The 19,846-nt window shown below is 44.7% G+C and overlaps 1 protein-coding gene across 7 annotated transcripts in view; it reads right to left on the minus strand.

Moving 5' to 3' along the window:
• LCORL (ligand dependent nuclear receptor corepressor like) overlaps positions 1-19,846 on the minus strand; it is a 174,811-nt gene that overhangs the window by 3,553 nt on the left and 151,412 nt on the right. For 3 of the 7 annotated variants that reach the window (XM_090035679.1, XM_090035680.1, XM_090035675.1), the window contains one exon: positions 1,643-3,062. The exons of 2 other annotated variants lie outside the window; for them this stretch is intronic. In XM_090035679.1, the coding sequence (XP_089891805.1) occupies positions 2,953-3,062 (110 nt within the window). In that variant the 3' untranslated portion in view covers positions 1,643-2,952. Of the gene's footprint in view, positions 1-1,640; positions 3,063-19,846 lie in introns of those variants that run through there. 2 more of the 7 variants (XM_090035678.1, XM_090035677.1) reach the window with 2 other exon arrangements.

Consider the following 19,846-nt stretch of genomic DNA (forward strand, 5'->3'; position numbering starts at 1 on the left):
TGTGGCAGAGAGCATCCCGGCAGCAGACAGCTCCCGGGGACAGGCAACTGTCTCCTACCCCCTGGTGGCCAGCTGACTGGGAACAGATGCCAATGCTACTATGCTACCAATGCTACCATGCAGTTACTAATCTCAAGTAAATTTGCTACTTGCATTTGCAGGTAGGAAATTTACTCAGGATTAAGGAGGTTTACTGTGTAGTAAGCATGTGCACTTGTAGATGCATGCGCTTACTTCACATAAGCTATGCTAATGTGCAGTTAAGTATCTCGTGCAGATGAGCCCATTATGTAGAAAGAGGGGATTGGAGCAGATTTGAAAGTAGTGGCTTTTCCTTCCCTTGCTGCTCTCCACCAACAGCAATGTCCATGCCCAAGTATGAAACTCCAGTGTCAGGGATTAAAACTGTATTGTGCACCTGGCCTGTTCAGTGTTACTGGACTATAGGGTAAAATTTCACCTTTCTATAATGATCATTCACATGGTGCAAGAAGATAAGGAGCCTGCTGGACTGCATGAGGCCTGTTTTCAAAGAGGTATAACATTTCCAAACCAAAGTTGTTTTTCAGACTACTACTTACTACTAGTCTGTCCTTTTCCATTTTAAAGAAATTCTTTAGCTTTTCTCCCATCATGTTTATAATGCCTTGTCATAGAAAAACAGGACTGGAAGGGACTTCCTGGATCATGAAGTCCAATCCCCTGCATTTGCAAGCAACTGCTAATCTAAGGACTCCCCATAAGCACCACCATACATGACTTACCTGTGTCATAGAGGTGGAAATGAAAGTGACCATAAAATGGGAATTCCTATTAACATTGGAAGTCCCCACTGTTACCTCCTAGTCCAAACTTCTAACCCAGCTAGACTCATACCCACCCAAATTCCTGCACAACTGTTCTAAAGCAGCGTTTCTTTATCAAACTTATTTTCACATTTCAACACCTGAGAAATAACCAAATTGATTTTGTATCTATGTGAGCTAATTATGTTATTTCTTTAGAGTGCAGGTGTTGCCTATATTTCTGTCTTTTCAAATTCCTGTTTCATACATGAAGCTTTAGGACAATACTTGAACTTTAGGACAAAGCCCTGCTTTTAATTAATGGAATAATGTAGCCCTGATTACAACTGGTTAGCTTAACCAGTTATTTTTTTTTTTTTTATCAATCAAGCTCTCAAATCTTATGATTGAAAAAGCTTATGATTGATAGAAATGTATATCTCCATTAATAAATAAATATATATGTGTGTATACACACACACACACACATATATACACACATACATATATACACATATATTTATTAATGGTGATACATACATACATACATACGTATATATATATATTTCTATCAATCATAAGCTTTTTCAGTCGTAAGATTGATAAAAAATAACTGGTTAAGCTAACCAGTTGTAACCAGGGCTACAAGACCGTAGTATTTTGTGTGGGTTTCTGTTAATTAAGAAGCAAGAATTATAATTAGTTTTTTTTACAAATTCAGCAGCAGTTAATAATTGCTGTATCATGATCTTATTGCTATGAAAGCACTCATGATGCTTTTAAAAAAAATGCAACATTAAGAAGCAGAATCAGGAAACTATACATTCCCCCCTCACCCTTCCTCCTCCTCTTCTCCCCCCCCACCAAAAAAAATAAAAAGATAAAGCAGCAGCCTAGGCAAATCTTTGAGGGGAAACAGGTTTCTTTTGGAAACCTGTGGAAAGAAATGGCTTCAAGGTTTACATTTTTTTTGATTGTCAGCCAGAACATATTTCTTTTTCCCTGTTTCTCTCATGTATCAGTGCATTTCTTAGTCCTCTTTGCAGTAAGTGATAGTTTTTGTAGGTATTTAAATAGGACAAAAGTTTAAAAACAACCATAGTTATTTAAGAAACATTTATTTTAAGTTTTTTTTAAAGGATGCAATTTATAATGCACATAAGAGAAGAAATCTTCTATAAAACCTGTTGTGATTGCTTGGCAGGTTTTACAGCACAGTTATTTTTTTCCCAAACAAAGCTAAGTATGTACATTCTGGTGTTCACGCATTAAACAAATGTTTTCTAAGTAACAGATGTATGTGTACAATTTCTAATGTCTACAACTGTTCTGCTTAATACTTCCACACAGACATCCTTTGGCTGGGAAGAGCAGAGCTGCAGATTACACCATGATCCTAAGGCTGGACCTCATTCTCTCCCCCACTCCATCTGAGTCGGTGGCTGGGCTGGGTATGAAATCTGAGATTCCCCTCTCCATAGCATCATTCCCTCCTCTGCCTGGTGCCCTCTCTACAAGCTGTTCCACCTTAGCAGGTAGAAAGGGGTTGAATGGGTGCCAGCCTTCAACTCCATGGGAGAGAGCAGAAGACAGCTAGTATTAATTTATTTGCTCTTTCCATTGATGTTATGACAATTGTCTAGGGAGAGAGCAGTCACCCAGCAGCTTTGCCAAAAGCCAGGAGGTGGGAGGAGCCAGTGCAAAAGTACAGGTCTTCAGTACAGATAACTCTAACCCCCACTGAATGCCTAAGATCTGTGGCTTCTATGGTCCAAACACTTTGACAGATCCATAGCTGAGCTGCCGAAATCTTGTTCTGCAAAGAGGATGTTTTAAAGGAAGCTCTGTAAGTGAACGCTTGTCTTTTATTTCCAATGCAAGAACGCCCTGGGAAAGGGAGGATATGGCTCATTGACAACAATGTCATGTAAACAGTGTGAAACTGCAGTCTCCCTTAACCAAGATGGAACATTTTGCCTTACAGCAAAACAAACAGCAACTTGCTAAATTTGATCTATCACCTACAGAAAGGCTTTACATCTCTAGTTCTGAAACAGTCTGCTTAATGACAGCAATGATTTCTCAGTTTCATGTTCATTCACAGTATTACATATTTATCAGGGACTATGTGGCATGCATTCATCTTGAAAATACATGGCTTTTGAAGTTAGGCTTGGGTACTTCCATGCAGTGGCATTTGAATTGGGGTCATGGAGTATTCAACAGCTCTGCTTGCAAATCCACCCACCAAAGACAGTCCAACAGGATTAAGAGGCCCTATGAAAAAAAAGTGAGCAATTAAACATGGGATTTAATAAATATTCAGAATATCTGACTGACTAATGTACAGCATCTGGCACAAAAAATAGAAATAATTCAAACTGTTCTCCCTGCTTTACAACTGCACAAGGGCAAACCAGTCCTACCCTTCCCTTGTCCTGTGCTAATTTCATTGCTATCTAGATTGTTAGGAACATAATCCAACTATTTCAATTAAGAGATTTCATGTTTTTAGAGTCCAAACTCACTAGGTTGTGCTCACTCTTGCCACTGCTTGCAATAAATGTAATGAAAAAGCTATTGTGGCAATAAGACAGTTCCTACGGTTTTCTATGATCTACAGAACAGAAACAACCATTTAAAAGACTCTAAAGGTTAAATTGTGTTTTTCTGCCTTCAAGACCCAAGCAAAACATCATGGCATTGCCCTGTCCAAGGCGCAGACATTCAGAGTCAAGTTGGCCTCCTGGTTTTCCTCTTAGCTCCATGTGTGTTTTGAAGTAGGTGGGAATAGACTCCTTAGCTCTGTGCGCATGTCTGAAGGTTTGTGGGAGCGGACCATGTGAAAGAAAGAAAATGCCTTGTGCTTATATGAAGGAAGTACTTCCTCTTAAGCCAGCACAAAGGGCAGAGCCGAAACTCCACCCTTTCTGGCCCATATCCAGGGGGACATACAGCAGACATAATGTCTTCCTTTGCATGGCTGGCCTGGGTATTCCGTACAAAGGAAGAAGGCTGGACTGAACGTTTCCTCTGCAGTGCACAAACTAGACTTGGCCACAACCTCTTTCTCAAACAAAACCATCTATTAATATGACTACAAGGGGATAATTTGATAACACGAGGATATTCTGAACTACTAGGTAGAAGACAGATACTAATAACAACCCTCCTATTATTTCTCAAAAAAATACCAGGTGTCTGTGTTGCTCAACCACATATCCTGTCAGTTAAGACAGGACTATTGATGGGCGTTAGAGAAAGTCCTATTGGTTGATGGACAACAATGCAGGGACTTGAATGTGGCTAGTTAAATCTGCACATCTGTTGAAAAGAAATAGGATATGTCCCCAACCAAGAGTATAGCTCCTGACCACTAATAACAGTAGGAAGCATATTGTTTTGGAAGGATTAATTCTGGTATACTGTAACAGAGGGGTGGGTAAAATGTGGCCCACGGGCTGGATGCGGCCCACCAGGCCAGTCTATCTGGCCCGCGGGGCCCCTAAAAATTTAGAAAATTAGTATTTATCTGCCCTTGGCTGCCTGTCATGTGGCTCTCAATGGCTTGCTAAAACTCAGTAAGCGGCCCTCTGCCCAAAATAGTTGCCCGCCCCTGCTGTAACAGGAAGGCAACCAAAAACTTCATGCTTCTTAGGTATCAAAAATTTAAACTGTTAATTTTCTTATCTAATTGCAATTACTGGACCATTTAATTTTTCTGAAATTGTTCCAATATTTTAGTAATAAGTTATAAAACCCCAAACACTGTCAGTTGTAATAGCAGTAAGCAGAACCAACACTATAACAACTGATAGGCTATGCAAAACTACAAGAACACAATGCTTTCAAAAGCCTTCATTTTCTATTGGTTTTTGAACTACATTCTTCAGAAAAAAGAAAAAGCGGTCCCTACTGAAACTACAGGATTTTATTTTAAAAGCCTATCTTCTGGATAGTTGGAGTCAACAAAACTCTTCTATGTACATAGTAGTAGACAAACTCAATACAAAGATACAATCTTTTCTGGTCATTTTTTCAGAGGGGTGCCTGACCTTTAAGTTGTACTATTACAGTAGGTGTTTTGGGACATCAGCCTTGCCTGCTGAGTACTGATTTAGGACCACATACCTCCATTTTCAGTTATCACTTCCTTTACTTCTCTTGTCCCTGTCTTAGCCTACACTGCCAAGTGAAAAGTTTTCAAATGGTATAATTACCACTGAGTCATTAAATCCATTTCCCTAACCTTCACACATATACACATCAAAGACAGCTGCTACTGATACACTTTTATGGATGGATGGTCTTAATTCTTCCCAGTTCAGCATCAACTTATAATCTTTAACTGAAGCTCCTTTTTCAACAACAATGTAAAAATGACTTTTGACATGCAGCATTGATCAGAGGCTCTTAAAGAGGCAGCTTAGTAATATTGGACCTAATGTCACACATCTAGAATTCCACTCCTGGAATCCTAGATCATAGGGAAAATTACCATGGACAAAAATTTTACAGCCTTTTTTTTAAATAAAAAGATAACAGAAGATGAAACATAAATGGTTAAAAACTAATGGTAACTGCAGGCAACTCACTATCTCTTCCTAATATGGATTAGTCAAATGATGCCTGTAAATTGTAATTAAAGAATTCTAAGCAGCATTGTATACAATGTGGGGTGGGCCATTATTTTGGGCGGAGGGCCACTTACTGAGTTTTGGCAAGCCATTGAGAGCCACATGATAGGCAGCCAGGGGCAGATAAATATTAATTTTCTAAATTTTTTAGGGGCCCTGTGGGCCAGATAGACTGGCTTGGCAGCCGCATCCAGCCCACGGGCTGCATTTTGCCCACCCCTGTGGTACAGGGATTTAAAATCCCTTTGTTGGAACAGAATGTAACAGAAAACACCTATGAGAGACACTGTCTGTGCTTTAATTACATTGTCAAACAACCTATCAATATAATGTGCTGCTTTTCAGAAGCATGACAGGAATTGTAACTCTAGGTGGGTACAGATCTGGGAGGGAGAACAGGGAAGAGGTTTTCTAAAAGATGTATAAAAACCTTAACAACATTCAAGACAAAAGAAAAAAGGAGAAACCCAAGTTAGAGGCAAAAGTAAATGGAGACAATGAGATGTACTGAATGGTCAGAGACTGACCTCCAACAAAGCTATTGTTGGGAAGAAATGTCAGAAAAAAACTGATGAGAGAGGGATTCATAGACTGAAAGGGGCTGGAAGGGACCTTGTAGATAAGGGGTAGGCAATGTTTTTTGGCCAGAGTGCTGAAAAAACCACATTGTCTACCTTGGAAGGTGCCAGAAGAACAAAATGAGGAGGTGGGGGAGGGGGGATGGCAGGATGCACTGCATATTAGTATATTTAATAATCATAAATTCTGCCTTTGTTGTTGTGTGTTCCTTGGGAAGGAACAAGGTTTGGGTTCCTTTTTGTTGTGCAGCTCTCTCCACCCCACTGCTTTCCTACCCGCAAGTTGCAGTGAGAGGGAGAGAGAAAAAAAAGAGCGAAATAAGATAAAGAGGAGAGAGAGAGAGAGAGAGAGAGAGAAAGGAGAGCAGAGAGAGAACCAGACACATATACACACACAAATCCAGAACCAGATATGCGTGCACACACAGAACCAGATGTGAAGGTGCAGAGCCAGGCTGCTGGGGCCATCGGACAAAGTCAGATCCATCAATGCCCTGGGCCTGCCAGAGCCCCTGCGCTTCCCTGGGGAGTCAGCCCCTGGGCTGCAGCATGGCCAGCCAAGGCCTGAGCCCAGAGCCTGCCCATCAGCCCAACCACCCACCCACTCCACACAGCTAAGGCCCTAAGCTGGCAGAACCATTCAGGACATCTAAACTGTTATTCCCAGAGGCTGGGAGAGCACACGATGGCACATCACCACCGCAGTCCCTCCACCCTGGTGCCAAGGCAGCAGGCATGTGGCGGGAGGGGGGCATCAAGGAGTGTTTTCCCTTAGGAAAGCAAACCAGACTGGCTCTGGACTGACAGTGCTGCATATGTGTAACACCCCACTGGGTCCAGGGCACTGCTCTGTGCAGCAGGGGAGGGGAGAGCTGGGCTGGAGCCAGGGGAGTCTGTCCTTGACCCTGAAGGGACTGAGGCAGTAAGCCAGAGCCTCATCATGGGCTCCTGGGGCATGACCCCCTGCAGATCCTGGCCCCAGAGAACAAATCCCACCCTCACTCTAAGCTGCAATGCACAGAGGCACAGGACACTGGGGGACTTGCCCATGGCCATGCAGGATGGGAATGGCAGAGCTGAGGCCACTGGTCTAGGGTCCCAGAAGCAGACTGGAACAGCCCCAGGTTGCATTGTCCCTGAGCAGCAGCTATATGGCTCTGCCCAGCATCTCTGAGAGCTCAGGTCCGGAGGAGGGAAGCTCATTCTTTCCAAAGACAATGTCCAGAGGCCAGATCACCTCAGATACAGATCCCAGCAAACCCCAGTTCTCTGGAGAGGCTGGATCTGGATCTCCGGAGTGCCTAAGCTGCTCAAAACCTTGAAACCATGCCCCTGCCCCAGCCTCACAGCTGTGAGTCCTGAGGCTCTGGGACTGCAACTGACAAAATAAGCTCAGAAATAGATTCATAGACATTCGGGCTGGAAGGGACCTCGGAAGATCATCGAGTCCAGCCCCCTGCCCCAGGAGCAGGAAGTCAGCAGGGATCATAGGATCCCAGCAAGACAGACACACAAACGTGTCTGGAAAGCATTCAATGTAGGTGCTTGAACCACCTCCGGCAGCAGTCTATTCCTGACCTCGGGAGCTCGGATGGTAAAGAAGTTCCTCCTATGTCCAGCCTGAAACCGTAATGGAGGAGTCTGTGACCATTAGACCTTGTCATCCCTTGGGGTGCTCTGGTGAACAGACATTCCCCCAGATCCTGGTGAGAACCCCTGATAAACTTATAAGTGGCCATCAGATCACCCCTGAGCCTGTGCTCTTCCAGGCTGAGTCTCATGGCTCTCAGCCTTTCATCATAAGGTCTGTTTTCCTGACCTCTGATCATGTGTGTGGCTCTCCTCTGCACTCCTCAAGCTTCTCCACATCCTTTTTGAATTGTGGAGCCCAAAACTGGAAGCAGTACTCCAGCTGCGGCCTCACCAAGGCCAAGTACAACAGAAGAATGACACCCTGGGATTTACTTGAGAAGCATCTATGGATGCAGGCCAGCATTTGCTCGCTTTACTAGCTGCAGCATCACATTGAAGGCTCATGTTCATTTTGTGGTCAATCATGACCCCCAAGTACTTTTTGTCTGTAGTGCTAACCAGCGTAGCACTGTTGAGCCTATAAGCATGCTGCAGGTTTTTCCTCCCAAGGTGGAGAACCTTGCATTTTTTGGTGTTGAACATCATCAGGTTCTCGTCCGCCTATTTCCTGAGCCTGTCAAGATCTGCCTGGATCGCCCTTCTGTCCTCAAGTGTGGATGCTTTACCCCAGAGTTTGGTGTCATCAGTGAACTTGACCAGTCCAGTTCCGACACCAATGTCTACATCATTAATTAAGATGTTAAATAGTACAGGCCCTAAGACAGAGCCTTGAGGAACCCCACTGGCCACATCACACCATGATGATTGAATTCTGTCAACCACCACCCTTTGGGTCTTATTGCAGAGCCAACTCCCCAGCCAGTGGATTGTGGTGAGGCCAAGGCCGCAGTTGACCAGTTTTGCCAAAAGGTAATCATGGGATACCAGATCAAAGGCTTTTTTAATGTCAAGATATATGACATCAATCTCTTCCTTGTCAAGGTGATAGGTCACCTGGTCGTAAAAGGAAATGAAATTGGTAAAGCAAGACCTACCCGCAACAAACCCGTGCAGGCTATCCCTCAGGATGTTGCCGTTAGCCAGTCTGTTAAGGACGGCTTCTTTGATAATCTTTTCCAAGACCTTCCCCAGGACAGAGATCAGGCTGATGGGCCTGTAGTTTGCCGAATCTACTTTCCTTCTTTCTTGAAGATAGATAGGCACCACACTGGCCTTCTTCCAATCTTCAGGCACTTCACCAGATTGCTAGGAGTTCTCTAAGACCCGTGCCAGGGGCTGGGGTATGATGCTAGCCAGCTCCTTGAGTACCCTTGGGTGTAAACTGTCAGGGCCGGCTGACTTGAAGGTATCCAGCCTGTTAAGGTGTTCTTTCATGAGGTCAGCACTGATGGAGGGTAAGGAATCTCCCTCACCCGGGCCTCCCTGTTCCGCAGTGGGCAGGGTTGTCCCATGGGACTGGTGAGAAACTGATGCAAAGTACCCATTTAGCAAGTTTGCTTTTTCCTGGGCATCGATTGTCAGCTGTCCCATCTGGTTTAGCAGGGGTCCAACGTTGCCCTTGCTTTTCCTTTGGCTCCCCACATATCTAAAAAAGGACTTTTTATTGTCCTTGATATTTGTAGCTAGCTGGAGTTCTGTCGCAGCCTTGGCTTTCCTGGTTCGGTCTCCACAGGTCCAGACCAGTGCAGAGTATTCCTCCTTGGTGGTGGATCCAGTCCTCCATCCTTTGTAGGTCTGTCTTTTAAGACGCAGTAGGTCCGCTAGTTCCCTGGAGAGCCAAGGGGGCTGCTGTGCCCTTTTGCTGTCTTTCCTCTTAGATGGGATTGACTTTGCTTGTGCATCCAGGATTACTCCCTTGAGGCGCAACCACTTGTCCTGGACTCCCCTTTTGGGTTGTGGGGCCCCCGAAGTCAGCTTTCTTGAAGTCAAGGACTTATGTATTACTGACTGACTTGCCAGCTTTACGGCGGATGGTGAAGGTGATCAGCTTCCCTTTGATCATTAGGTCGCTGATTAGGTTGTCCCCAGTTACCAGTACCAGGTCGAGCAGTGCTTTACCTCTCACTGGCCCATAGACTTTCTGTGTCAGAGCTCATCCACGCAGAAGAGAAAGCTTTGTGACTGCTCAGATTTGGCCAAGCCTTCTTCCAAAAAGACGTCTGGGTAGTTGAAGTCTCCCATGCACAACCATGACAATAAGGCTCCTGGGCTCCGGAGCACAGGCATCAGCTGTGTACTGGCACATGCAGGTGCACCTCAGAGCAGGCGGTGGGGGAGGGCCCTTAGGCAGCGCAACCCCGGTCTTTCCCCCACTCCCGGCACAGAGCTGGTGACTGGGCTCTAGACCCTGGTGCAGCTGTTTGTAGCCACCCTGGGCTCTGGGCAGCTGCAGCAAGCAGGCTGCAGACAGCTGTGCTGCGCTCCACAGCTCTGGCATCAGCTCCATGCTGGCAGTGACTTCATGCGCACCTCAGGGCAGACAGCAGGGCCCGGCACAGCTGTTTGCAGCCTCCCGGCTGCAGCCAGCCCTGGCTTTCTGTAGCTGCTGCCATTCATGGAGCCCAGGCTGCTTGCAGCAGGGCTTGCAGCCTCCCAGCCGCCTGCTGGGAGCAGCCCAGCCTCTGTGGCTGCCAGCAGCTACCCAGAGCTAGGGCTGACTGTGGTGTGCTCAGCAAAATGGCCCTGCATGCCATGCTTGGCACTCGTGTTGGGGGTTGCCAACCCCTGTTGTAGATCATCAGGTAAAGCCCCGATGCACTAGGCAGGAAAGAGAACTGGGGTCATGTGACCCCAGTGAGATGACAGTCCAGTCTGCTTTTGAAGATTTCCAGGGTAGGTGATTGCACCACCTCTGGAGGGAGTTTATTCCACAATCCGGACACCCTAATTGTGAAAAAGCTTTTCCTAGTGTTAAACCTGAAATGGTCTTCCAGGAGTTTGTGGACATTACTCCTGGTTTTCCCTAAGGGTAAGTTGTTCACCGAGCCCTTGACGTATTCTCCTGATATAGCGGTAAGCTGCTACCAAGTCCCCTCTCAGCCTTCTCTTTTTTAGGCTGAAGAGACCCAAGTCCCTCAGCCTTTCCTTGTATAGCTTCCATTGCAAGTCTCTGATCATACGGGTGGCTCTTCTCTGGACTCTCTCAAGCTTTTCCACCTCCTCGTTGAAGTACGGCACCCAGAACTGGGCACAGTACTCGAGCTGCGGTCTCACCAGTGCTGAGTAAAGTGGAAGAAACACTTCCTTGGTTTTATCTGAGATGCATTGGCTGATGCATGCCAGAGCATTGTTTACCCTGCTGGCTATAACATCGCACTAATGGCTCATGTTCATACTATAGTCTATTATTACCCCTAGGTCTCTTTCAGTCATGGTGCTGGTCAGTTTGGCGCCACCCAGCATGTATGTTGTGGCTTGTTGGTCCCCAGATGGAGAACTTTACACTTCTCAGCTGAACTTCATCTGGTTCCGATCTGCCCAACTTGCCAGCCTGTCTAGGTCCACCTGTATCTGCAGCCTATTTTCAAACGTGACCATGCTTCCCCCATAACTTGGTGTCTTCCACAAACTAGCTTAAATTAGCTTAGAAATAATTTTTGTCTTCATAATATAATGGAGTGACTTTGGCTAGAATGGGAGAAGGCAAAGAAAGACAGGAATGTGGCTTAAGGAGATACAATGAGATTAGAAGGAAGTTTGCTGGTATTAGTGGCAGAGGAGCCTATCAGAAAGACATCATTACTTATTTGTAGCTGTTTTCTGAATTTGGAAGAGTTTAGAAAACAGACTGAGAAGAGTGCCTGGACTTGGTGAGATAGCGCAGTGGGAAAGGGCAATCAAGTGTGAAGTGAGGTGGAGCTGACGATGGAAACTAACATAAGAAATGAAGATCAGACAAGGGGCTGAACATTGCCAAAGGATACAGAAAGGGATGTTGAGCCTAAGCTGAAGTAAGCAGCAATAGTGTAGATGAGCTAATGACCAAAATCAAGTACTTGGGATAAAATAAGGAACTGAGCAGTGCTTATTGAAGTTGAGAATGACAAAAGGACCAAGCCAGTCTGCCGATATCTGATAATCTGATTAGAAACAAAGAAAAAGAAATGGCAGGTGGAACAAATTATAAAAACTGAAAATCACTGAGGATTACAACTGTCCACTGAGATGAGAGAAAAATTGGGAAAGAAGGTTCTGAAGAATGTATTAAGCACCATCAAGGCATTACATTTTGACCAATTAAAAGACAAATGATACTTAATTTCTAGTTTTGTCAGATGAATGAAAAAGTGTGTAGTACATTATAACAGATTCTTCTGGTAGAGAAGGGATTAGACTTAATATTCTAAGAAGTGTTGTCCATTGACGAACAGTAAAATGACATCATCTACCTATCTTCTCTTTACACCCTAATACTGCACTGTCAAGCATTACATACATGCATCATGACAACGGAGAAGATACTTATCCTGGATTACAGTCTTTCATGGAAAAGGGATTTTCCCTTTTGTAACAGTCTATTGGGGATAGCTTAGGTAGGTGGATGTCCTTAGGTTTATTTTAATTTGACAGAACCTTTAACTTGGGTTCCAGAGGCAACTGTTGTCCCTCTTCCCTTCAGAAATTATTACTTAAAAAATTCTAAAACCATTTTTTTGTAGCCACGTAAAAAATGGTAGATGTCATCATTGATAAATATGGTAGCACACAAATGTGGTATGATTTTAATATCGTTCTTGATTTCAATAAGCCTAATAGTGTTATGTGCTATAAGGTGATTGAGGGTCCTCAGTTCCCATTAATGGCACAGATACAGGCCCTGATTCTGTAGTGCAGAGCCTGCATGCAAACTGCTTTATAGATTTCAGAGATTGCATAGACATTAGGGTCGGAAGGGACCTCAAGAGATCATCTGGTCCAGCCCCCTGTCCAAGGGCAGGAAGTCAGCTGGGGTCAAAGGACCCCAGCAAGATAATCATCCAAGTGTCCATGCTGCTCAGACTCTAACTGAAGCTTTGGGGAATCCATATATACACACTGTGCATCACTGCAGAAGCAGGCCTTAATTAGAACTGGAGGTGCTCAACAGCTTGTGGTGCTCAATATTTAATATTGTAAAAGACTACAAGTCTTTATTTTCATGTGAGCTACGAGAAGAGAGCCTGGCATATAAAACTGCAGTTCTAAAATATTCTTGCCAACATATTTGCATTAAATTACTATTCAGTTATAATTTCAAAATTGATAAATTAAGAAATATACAAAAAAAAATACTATTAATAAAACCACCACACCTTTACCTCTGTTTTAACAGAACTGCATTAAGGTCAGATGAATTAGTGCAGTTTTGTAGTATGTGTGGGGGGGACAAACATGACAGAGAGGTTTCTTAAAAATATTTTCATGGAAGTTTAAAACAACAAAAACAGATGTAGTGGACCAGAAGGTGAGGGGCACAAACAATCTGACTAGCTTAAAAGAAGGTGGATAAATTTAGGAAAAGAATGATGTGATGTGGTTGCCTAAATTAATCAGGGACTGGACTTAAGGACCCAGGAAGCCCTTTCCCATCTCATATCGCGTTTCTGTGACTTGGGGGATTTATAACACTGATTCTCAACTAGCGTGCCATGGTTCCATGTGGTACTCTGAGATCCTTTTAAGGGTGATGCAGGGTTACACACTATATTAACAGTTCCGAGTGCAAATACCTGCACATGATTCATAAGATAAACACAGACTTCAAACAGGAATCCACAGTGTCAAAAACATTCTGACCTCTTGTGGTCTATCTGAGTTGTTTACAAAAGAAGAACTGTTCCATTATTTTTCTGCGGCGAAAAAATGAGTGAAACCTAGGAGGTCACAATTTCTGAAGGGTGCTTTGAGTTCTACCAGGGGAGTCTTCAGTGTAAAAAGTTTGAGAACTATGGCTCTAGGGGGTTCTCAGTGTGGGAGGCAATGGTGCAAGGGTTTCACCTACTGTGATTTTTGACAGGCTGTCACTTAGCAACATGTGCTGCTTTTTGCTATCTTTATATTTTCATATCTTTACTTTTTTTTCTATTGTGCAGGAAAACCAGAGACTCATTCTGAATTGAAATAAACATGATAGATCAGGGGTGCTCAACCTCTGACCCACTGGTCAGGTGTGGCCCACAGGGCCTTGAAATCCAGCCTGTGGGGCTTCCCGAGGGCCAGGAAATTTGCTAGCAGGGGAACAGTGGTAGTTAAAACTGCCACCCCTCACTGCTGCCAGAATCCCAAGCTCTGTGTGGTGGCTTGGAGCTGGGCCATGACCCTCCCCCCACCTGGCTAGATTGGGGCTGGGCCACATCCCTTTCCCTCTGCACACTTGGTTTGAAGTCATCCTATGCCCCTTGACCATCCCTTCCCCGGCAGGTCCAGATCACACCCCCTTCCTTCTGCAGAGTTGAGCCATGCCCCCTTCTTCTTGTAGGGTCAGGCCACACCTGGCTCTTGCCTTGTGAGGCCAGGTTAGGGCCTGGCCAAGTCCCCTTTCAACCAGGCTGCCCCTCATTTCTCTCCACACATTCAGATAGGGCTCTACCATGCCTGCCCTGGGTGCCAGATAGGGTCCACCAGCCAGACCTGGCCCACAAAGGAACTGGGCACTGCCCACCTAGCCCACAGGATAAAAAGGTTGAGCACCACTGTGATAGATCATAGGTTCACAGGATCATAGGAAAGTAGGGGTAGAAGAGACCTCATGAGGTTGTCTAGTCCAGGCCGTGGCTCCAGGCAAAATTGTCTGTGACTAAATCATTCCAGCCAAGTGTCTGTCTAATCTGCTCTTTCCAGGGATGGAGATTCCACAACTTCCCTAGATAGCCCGTTCCAATACTTTACCACTCTCACAGAAAGTTCTTTCTAGCCTTCTAAATTTCTTCTGCTGCAGCTTGAGACTATTGTCTGAGTCCAGGCCCCTAGAACCACAGGGAAAAGTCTTTCTTTGGCCTCTCCGTAGTTGACCTTCAGTTATTTGAAGACTGTTATCAAGTTTCCCCTCAGTCTTTTCTTCGCCAGACTAATGGCTCTAATTCTTTTCAGCCTTTCTTCATAAATCAAGCTTCCCAGAACTCTAACCATTTATGTTGCTCTTTGCTGGACTGTTTCCAAATCTGTCCACATTCTTCTTGAAGTGTGGAGCCCAAAACTAGACAAAGCATTCCTTCATTTGCACAAGAGACTCCTGTTAATACAATTCAGTATGCAGTAGGCTTTTTTTTTTTTGGTAACAAGAGCACAAAGTTGGCTCATATTCATAGACTACTGCGGGGGGTTTCATCTTTTTAAAATAAGTGTACTCACAGTGGCTGGATGCAGGCAGGGGGGTTGGTAGCATGTAGCCGGACACAAAGTAGCGGGGAAGGAGGCATGCCACCAGACATGGATGGGTGGTGGCCCCTGTGTAACCCCCCTCCCCCACGCCCGGCCAGCCGAGCAGTACCTGTGCAGCCTGCAGTGGGGCGCCACTGCTGCTTCTGCTCCCTGCCCTGCTCTTGGGATACAACAGTGCAGGGTGCTGGGTGGCAGCGCTCCATCCCCTCCCACTCGCGTATACTCTCTGGGGCCTTCCCAAGTACCCCTACCCCCAGTTGATAACTCCTGGTCTACTGAAACCCTCTGGTCCTTCTCTGTAGAGCACAACCCAGGCAGTCATTCCCCAGTCTGTATTTATATATGCAGTTATTCCGTTCCCAGTGCAGGGCTTTGCATTTGCACTTGTTGAATTTCAACTGATTGATTTTGGATTACTTCTCTAGTTTATCCTGGTCATTCTGGATCCTAGCCCTGCCCTCCCGTGTGTAGAACTCCACCCAACTTCGTGTCATACACAGATTTGCACTGCCATCTGCACTGCCATCGTCTTAGTAATGGGCAGGATGGATCCCTGGGGATTACCTCTTGGTACCTCTTCCTAACTAGACATGGAGCCACTGATGGCTACTCACTGAGCACAATACAGTTTTCTATTTACCTTATAGTTCTTTCATCTAGCCCAGGGGTTTCCAACTGTTTAAAGTAAGTGTGCCCCAGGAAACTCCATTTTTAATAAGTGTATCCCTGGGGGGGAGGATTGGGGAGTGGTTGGACTCGGAGCTCGGGGGGGAGGTGTGGCAAAGATGTAAAGTTGGAGGGGTGGCAGCAAGTGGCCAGACATGGAGCTGGGGGGGGAGGTAGCGAGTGGACAGACACGGAGCTGGTGTGGGGTGGTAGTGAGCAGCCAGACTTGAAGTAGAGCAGTGGTGAGTGGCAAAGCAGCAGCAGCATGGCATCTGTACACCCGCTCTCTTCCTACCCCAGCCCTGCTCCCATGAGGCAGCAGTGTGGGGTGGTGGCATTCTAGCCCCATCCACCCCCGCGTACCCCTTGGGACCTTTCAAAGCACCCCCAGGGGTATGCATACCCCCAGTTGACAACCCCTAATCTAGCCTACAGATGACTACCCTATGTCAAAAGCTTTGCTAAAGTCAAGGCATATCACATCCATTGTTTTCTTCCCCTCATTCAAATCCGCAGCGCCTTTCATCTAATCACTGAAAAAAATTGAAGTTGGTCAGGCATGACTTGCTCTTAGTGAATCCATGCTGGTTGTTCCTGATTATCTTGCTCTCCTCCAGGTACCTAGAAACATATTCCTTAAAGACATGTTCTACAATTTTTCCAGGTATCAAGATCAGATTGACTGTTCTGTAACTTCCCAGATCACCCTTCTTGTCTTAAAGATGGGTACTATCAATCCGGTACCTCGCTCAACTTCCATGATTTCTCTAAAAGGACAGCGAATGGCTCTGACATTACCTCAGCTAATTCTTTCAGTACCCTAGGGTGTATCCCAGGGGTGAGCAATTATTTGGGATGGACGGTAATTTCATGAGTTTTGGTGCTGTTGAGGGCTACACACACAAACATGAGTATACTCATGCATGTGCGTGTACATACGCATATACATATATGCTCCGTGCAGCCAGGCTGCAGCTAGCACCAGAGCAGCTGCAGAAGGGGGAATATAAGCCTGCCCAGAGCTATAGCACACCATCCCCTGCTCCGTTCCTTCCTCCATGGCCCATTCGGCCCAAAATCAGCATCTGCTGGCTACGTCCACAGCTGGGAGGCAAGGCATGGATCCTGGCCATAGGTCTCAGTGCTGTCCTGCCCTGCTCACCCCCTCACCCAACCCCTCAGATCCCAGGAGTCCTGATGGTGGAGCAGAATGAGACAGTGTGCAGACCCCATGGGCAGATGCTAGCTTCTGCTGGTGCCATGGGGGATATTGGGAAGAAGCAGCACCAGAGCCACTGGGGCCCAAGTATGGCTTGCCCAGGGCCTGCTAGGTAGGTGGGCAGGGCTCCTTCTGCACAGTGTTTCCTGTGACACCTGGTAGATGGAGTCTGGCCCTGCAGGCTCTGGGTGGGCTGGACTCTATCTCCCAGACCGAAGCTTGGAGCCAGGCAGGGCTGCTTCTGCCCAGTGTTCCCTGTGGCACCAGCAGAGGCTGGAGCCAGAACTGCTGTCCACCAGCAGAGGCTGGGGTCCAAGCATGGCTTGCCTAGGTGCCGCCTGACTGTGGGCTGGGTAAAATCAATAGGTGGGCTTTTGGCCCATATTTTGCTCACCCCTTGTGTATCCCATCCGCCTTGTTGACTTGAAAATATCCAACTTATTTAAGTAATCTCAAATCCAGGGGTGTCAAAGATATGGACAATACACTGGACTCAGCCCACAAAGCTGTAGCATCCAGCTCTGGGTGCTGCCCATGGGTACTGGAATGACCCACAGGCAACAAGTGCTGGATGGCCCTGTGTGCTGTACATGGTGCCTGCTCCAGCCTGCATCCCTGAGTGGCAGAGTATACGCCACATATAGCACAGCCCCAGAGGATCCATATGACACTCCACTTCATGCTGCATGCCACAGTCATTTTGGACGTGAGCAGCACAGCCCCGTGGCAGTGGCTTCAGGGCCATGCAGTATGACTCCAGAACAGCTTACGAAGGACTGCACCACATGCAGCACCCACTGCACCACCAGCTCCAGATCTGGAATGCAAGGCCAGTCTGAGAGTCTTAACAGCCAAAATGTAAGGGAGAAAATGCAAAATGTCATAATGTAAGGAAGAGAGAATCACCAACAATCAGAACAGATCATTTTTTTAAAGGTACTTCTAGTACCTCTTGCTGGAAATCTTTACACCATTCACCCCATGCTAAACTCTTCAAATAGTACTGTAACAGGACAGATTATTTTTAGTTTAGTTATCTGTAAAACTTGTACATGGATATTTCAGTTAACAACAGAAATCTTGGTGATACCCATGATATACGTATAGAAGAAATCATGTTAGCATCTTTCTAGCAAGAACCATACATTTTTTACCAAACTTGTGCCTGTAAGATTCCCTTACTTAGCAGACCAGTAGTTTCCAATACTGATTTAACATACACAAAAGGAAGTGTCTTCTTCTAAGAGAGTCTAAGGAACTGGGTACATGAATAAATTACCACAAGAGTATGAACTGAACAATGCATTAGGTCATTTTCCCATTTTAGCTGAGGTATAAGCTACTTTGCATCTACTATGGGCTAACACTATGCATGTGGGCAGTTATCATGGGATGGAACTCCAAAGTGAAGGGGGAGAGGTATTTACTTCATAATTTTCAATGATGAATTATTTTTGTTCTCTGAGCTACATAATCAAGTTACCTAGAATAAAGATATTTTAGTAAACTTATGTTCTTGTATCTGCCCAGGTACACATTCTTAGCCCTTGATAAATGCAAAGTTTACCTTATGGTAACATGTTTGCCTGCCAACAACCTGCATTTGAATATAGGAGAAGTAAGCCCTCAGTATGTCCACATGTACCACTACAGCAGCCATTTCACAAACAAGTAAAAAAAAATGAAGAAAAACGTTGTGGTTCAAAATACCTAACTACGTTTGAACAAGAAAAACAATCTCAGCTGTTAAATAGAGAAATGTATACAAGGATGCTGCTATTTGTGGGAAGGAGACTCATGCTGTAAAAACTCAACAGCATACATCTGTTTGGTCATCTGGCTCTCAGATTTTAACAAGAACTTGCTACATGCAACTCTTTGATATTAATGTCCTGCCCGTCACCTGAGTCCTTCCTGAAAGAGGACATCAAATCCTTAAGGAATATTCAATAAATTTCTCTTGATCTTCCTCAGTTTGATAACCAGATTAATAATAATTGAGGAAAAACTTGAAAATATTGACAAAAAATATATAGTTTCATATTATTTCACACACTGAAAACCTTAGCGCAACAATGTTAATCTTGATACTTCAGTAACACACATGCATCCCAAAGAAGATACAAATGTATGATGATACTTCAATTCAAATGAAGCTTCTAGATGCAGGAATTATGTTTGAAAGCTGGTATGCATGCAAGACTAGATGGAGGAAATCATTTTAGCACATTTCTAAGCAAGAATCATAAACAATTTACTAAAAATGTACTTATGATTTCCATGGCTAGTGCAGACAATTTAATCTCGAATCCATTAATGAGAAAGAAAATATCCTTTTCTACAACTGTTTAACAACACAGAGTTTGTTAAACTGATCTTGCAGCAGCATCCTTGTAGGGGGCCTGTCTATACAGGCTCTGGAGTCTACCAGCATGGATGCAATTCCAGGATTACAGCCTAAGATGTTTCTCTTTGAAGTCAGTACTTCTTTTGGAGATGCTAGTGAGCTTTGACATCTTTTCTATAGACACCAACAGATATGAGAAATTATGAATAATAAAAAAATAACAAAAGTTTAAAATGAAATAATGTGACATTAGAGCAGTTATCAGACTTTGTAAAGAACTAAAACAAAAGAAGGAAAGTTATCAGTAAAATAAAATTAAGATTCCTGAACAGAACTAACATGAGAATATGTTGCAGTAGTAAGTTACATGCAGTTTTTTGCCACTGAAAAGGTAAATTCAGAAATAAATGTAATTTGAATACAAAGTTTCTCTGTTACAGACAGAATTATGTAAGAAATATACTGTGGCCAGGAGAGAGCTCTTTCTTCATCCGTGAAAGAAAAATGGATATGCTACCCTTTGCATTTATGCATCTGGCTTTTTTACAGTAACATCGTAAGTTCAAGGTCAGGTATTTCTGTTACTGAGTATGGCCCCAAATTACATTTACAGCACAACAGTATACATGTAGGCAAAATCTTTAGCTTTGAGGAACTAAGAC

The sequence above is a fragment of the Crocodylus siamensis genome, chromosome 2 (assembly GCF_052110815.1).
Source record: "Crocodylus siamensis isolate JL-2025a chromosome 2, ASM5211081v1, whole genome shotgun sequence".
In the NCBI taxonomy this organism is placed as follows: Eukaryota; Metazoa; Chordata; order Crocodylia; family Crocodylidae; genus Crocodylus; species Crocodylus siamensis.